Raw genomic sequence first — 3975 nt, 5'->3', positions numbered from 1 at the left:
GCACCCACCTGGGCCTACGGGGGCCTTGCGCCCGCTCCTCGGGCAGCCGGTGGCCCTCCCTGCCCCCGTGTCAGGGAGGGCTTGGGGCTCAGGTGAGGTCGGCGCCGGCAGTTTTCTGCAGTGTCGGGTGTGTTTGCAGCCTGGCGGGACCCTGAGCTCATGAGGGACGTGGAGGCAGCCACTGGGGTGCATCTTGGCTCATCCAGGCCCGGTGGGAAGGGCAGGCGGCGGCAGTCCGGCCTCACCGACCTCAAGCGGCAGGCGGACACAGCGCGTGCACGCATCGCCAAGAAGGTCTTCGCCAAGTAAGAGCTTCTCGCGGGGTCCCGCCCTCTGCCCCAGGCCCGGTGTCGCTGGTGGCGGGAGTGGAGAAGGCCATCAGCCCGCGCCCGCCGCCCCCGCCCGCCGCCCACCCCCCGCCACCCGCCGCCCACGCCCCACCCCACTGCTCTGGCGGCCAGAGGCGCTCCTTGCGGCACTGCTAGGTGCCCTAGAAGGCACGAGGGTGTCTGCGCCCAGGCCCCATGGGTGCCGTCCACCCCGGGGCAGAGGAGGCGGTGCCAGGGCCCTGCCCAAGTCGGGTGAGCAGGAGGGCAGCTTCCTGAGCACCCCGCGGAATCCCCACGGCTCCTCGCCGCCGGCCTGCCTTTGCATCTGCATTCAGGGGAGGGCTCGGCCCCTGGGCTCCAGGCACAAGGCTGGCTCCCCATGGCTCAGCCAGGGGTGATGGTGCCGTGGGTGCTGGCGCCCGGAGGAGCGGGGCCCGGGGGCGTCCTCCAAGGGGCCGGGAGCTGTGGCCGGAGCCTCTGTGATCTGTGAGGGAGGTCGTGCCAGACCCCTGGAGTGGTGCCCGTGTCTGGGCCTCCTCGCTGCCAGGCCCCAGCGGCTTCCTCCCAGGCAGAGGCGCTGCCTCGTCATGGCACCCAGGCTGGCCGTGAGACGTGTGTGCCTCGCCGGACGTCGAGCTCTGTGCACAGTGGGGCGAAAGCAAGCTGGGCTGAGTGGATCCAGCGTGTCTTGACCGCCTCTGCCCACACGCTGCTTCCTGCCCGGTTGCTGGGCAGGCTGTGCCCTCGTTCTGGGGTGCACCCTGGTGCTGGCAGAATTGGGGATCCTGGGAGCTGCCTTCAGGGCTCAAGGAGCGACGGGAGAAGTGCCAGGACGCGGCCAAGGCCACGTTCGGGGGCAGAGCCACTCACTGTGGTGTCCGGCTCTGGATGGGGAAGCTCTGGCTATTTCCGAGCTGTGTCGCCCGTCCGTAAGGAGCGGACGGGCAGCCGGCCCAGGACCCATGCCTGAGCCCAGCCAGGCTGCAGTGAGCAGCCCGGAGCCCTGGCCGGTGCCTCCCTGATCACATCTCGCTGTGCTTTCCCTGCAGGGCCGCTGTGCAGAGGGTGGTCACAGCCATGAACCAGATGGACCAGAAGAAGCATGAGAAGTTTGCAAACCAGTTTAACTACGCGCTGAATTAGAGCGCCAGGCCGGGTCCACTCTGTTCGTCAGCTCGTCGTCTTCTGCTGATGAGCTAGGATGGGAAGGAAGACCCGGGTCTGGGCTATAACAACAGCCGCAATTATAGTGTGTATTTAATGTGAAGAAAAGGTGCACTTTCTGCTTAAAGTGCCCCAGAGGTGTGGACTCTCCCCTGCTGTGGGGGACCACGGCCATCGCTTATGGGTCTGACTGCCTAGTAGCCCGGGGTGAACTCGGGTAACCGTGTCCACAGGTGGGTGTCTTGCACAGCCTGTGCCCTTTGTGGTGTGTGTGATTCAGGGTCGCTCAACGTCCAAGATGAGTGCGCAGCCTCCAGCCCTGCCCCCCAGCCTTCTCCGCCTCGGAGGAAAACCCACATTTCACGTTGACACAAAGGGGAGCCAGCTGTTTGCTCTTGGCGTTTCCAGCTCATAGGCATGCTGGTGGTGGTTCCACGTCAGAATGCAGGGAACTGCCTCACTCTTTGTTCTTCTAAAATCAACCTTATTGAGACGTAACTCACGTACTGTAACGTTCATGCCTTTAAAGCATACGGTTCGGTGACGTTAAATACACTCACAGTGTTGTACAGTCTCCACCACTGTCTACTTCCAGAACTTTTCATCACCCTAAAAGAAACCCGGCTCCCCCAGCCCCGGCCGCCTCTGGTCTCCTGTTTCTGGATTTGCCTTTGCTGGACATTTCCTGTGAATGGAGTCATAGCAGCCTGTGGCCCTTTGTGTCTGGCTGCCTTCGCTTAGCACAGAGTTTTCTAGGTTCTTGCCTGCTGGGGCCTCTGTCCATGCTTCATTCCTTTTTATGACTGGATAACTCACCACTGTATGAACATACTGCACTTTGTTTATGCGTTCATTGCGGACATTCGGGTTGTCTGCTTTTCGGGGTTATTGTGGATGATGTTGCTATGACCATTTGTGTACAAGTTTTTATGTGGGCGTATATTTTCATTCCTTTTGGGTTTATACCTAGAAGTGGAATGGCTGGGTCACGTGGTAACTCTGTGTTTAACTTATTGGTTGAATTGCCAAAACATTTTCCAAAGCAGCTGCGTCGTTTTCTGTCCTCACCAGCAGTGTATTAGGGTTCTCGTTTCTCCATGTTCTTGTCAACATTTGCTTTTATCAGTCTTTTTAATTTTAGCCATTTTGGTGTGGAGTGGTGTATCATTGTGGTTTTGATTTGACTAAGGATATTGAACATCTTTTCACGTACTTATTGGCCATTTGTATATTTTCTTTGGTGAAACATCTAGATCCTTTGCGCATTTTAAATTGAATTGTTGTTTTGAGTTGTAAGAGTAATTTATATATTCTGGATACTAGATCCTTATATGATTTGCAAATACTTTCTCCCGTTCTGTGTTTTCACTTTCTTGATCGTATTCCTTGAAACACAAAAGTTATGAATTTTGCTGATACCCAATGTGTCTGTTTTTCCTTTGGTCACTTGTGATTTTGGTGTCATATCCAAGCAGCTACTGCTTACTCTAAGGTCATGAATATATATGCTTACGTTTTCTTCTAAGAGTTTTAAGATGTAGCTGTTCATTTTAGGTCTTTGGTCCATTTTGAGTTTTTTTTTTAAATTTTATTTATTTACCTTTTATTTATTTATTTTTGGCTGTGTTGGATCTTTGTTGCTGCACATGGGCTTTCTCTAGTCGGGGCGAGCGGGGGCTGTTCTTCATCGCAGTGCGCGGGCTTCTCATTGTGGTGGCTTCTCTTGTTGCGGAGCACAGGCTCTAGGCGTGCGGGCTTCAGCAGTCGTGGCACGCAGGCTCAGCACTTGTGGCTCGCGGGCTCTAGAGCGCAGGCTCAGTAGTTGTGGCGCACGGGCTTAGTTGCTCCGCGGCACGTGGGATCTTCCCGGACCAGGGCTCGAACCTGTGTCCCCTGCATTGGCAGGCGGATTCTTACCCACTGCACCACCAGGGGAGCCCCATTTTGAGTTAATTTTTGTCTGTGCTTCATTCATGTGGCTATTCAGTTGTCTCAGCATCATTTGTCAAAAAGATGATTCTTTCTTCCATTGAATTGTGTGCGCTTTTCTTGATCATCAATTGACAATAAATGTGTGAATTTATTTCTGGACTCTCACTTCTATTCCCTTGACCTATATATCCTATGCTACTGCTACAGTGTCTTGATTAATGTAGCTTTGTGGTAAGTTTCGAAATCCTCCAACTTTGTTTTTTTTAAACATTGTTTTGGCCATTCTGGGTCTTTTGCACTTCCAAACAGATTTTTGAGCCACCTCATGTGTCTGTCGCTGTTGCTAAAAATAAAGAGTAATGGAATCTCAAAAATAAATGAATGATTGAATGAATGAATGAATCTGTGCCACCAAAAAAAAAAAAGGGGGCATCTGAGATTTTAGGGATTGTGTCGACCCTAGAGATCACTTTGGAAAGTATAGCTGACCTTTGAAAACCACGGGTTTAAACTACACAGGTCCACTTACACAAGGACTTTTTCAGCAGTG

General features: G+C 53.9%; 1 protein-coding gene across 1 annotated transcript in view; it reads left to right on the top strand.

Moving 5' to 3' along the window:
- The window catches only part of UVSSA (UV stimulated scaffold protein A), a 24915-nt gene extending 23443 nt beyond the window's left edge, over nucleotides 1–1472 (top strand). Inside the window, exon 14 of the mRNA XM_007467881.1 lies at nucleotides 1379–1472. Within this exon, the coding sequence (XP_007467943.1) occupies nucleotides 1379–1472 (94 nt within the window). The remainder of the gene's footprint in view (nucleotides 1–1378) is intronic.
- Nucleotides 1473–3975: the final 2503 nt, after the last annotated feature.

This window comes from Lipotes vexillifer, unplaced genomic scaffold, assembly GCF_000442215.2.
Source record: "Lipotes vexillifer unplaced genomic scaffold, Lipotes_vexillifer_v1.1 scaffold966, whole genome shotgun sequence".
NCBI lineage: Eukaryota > Metazoa > Chordata > Mammalia > Artiodactyla > Lipotidae > Lipotes > Lipotes vexillifer.
This window is presented reverse-complemented; position numbering and strand designations above follow the sequence as displayed.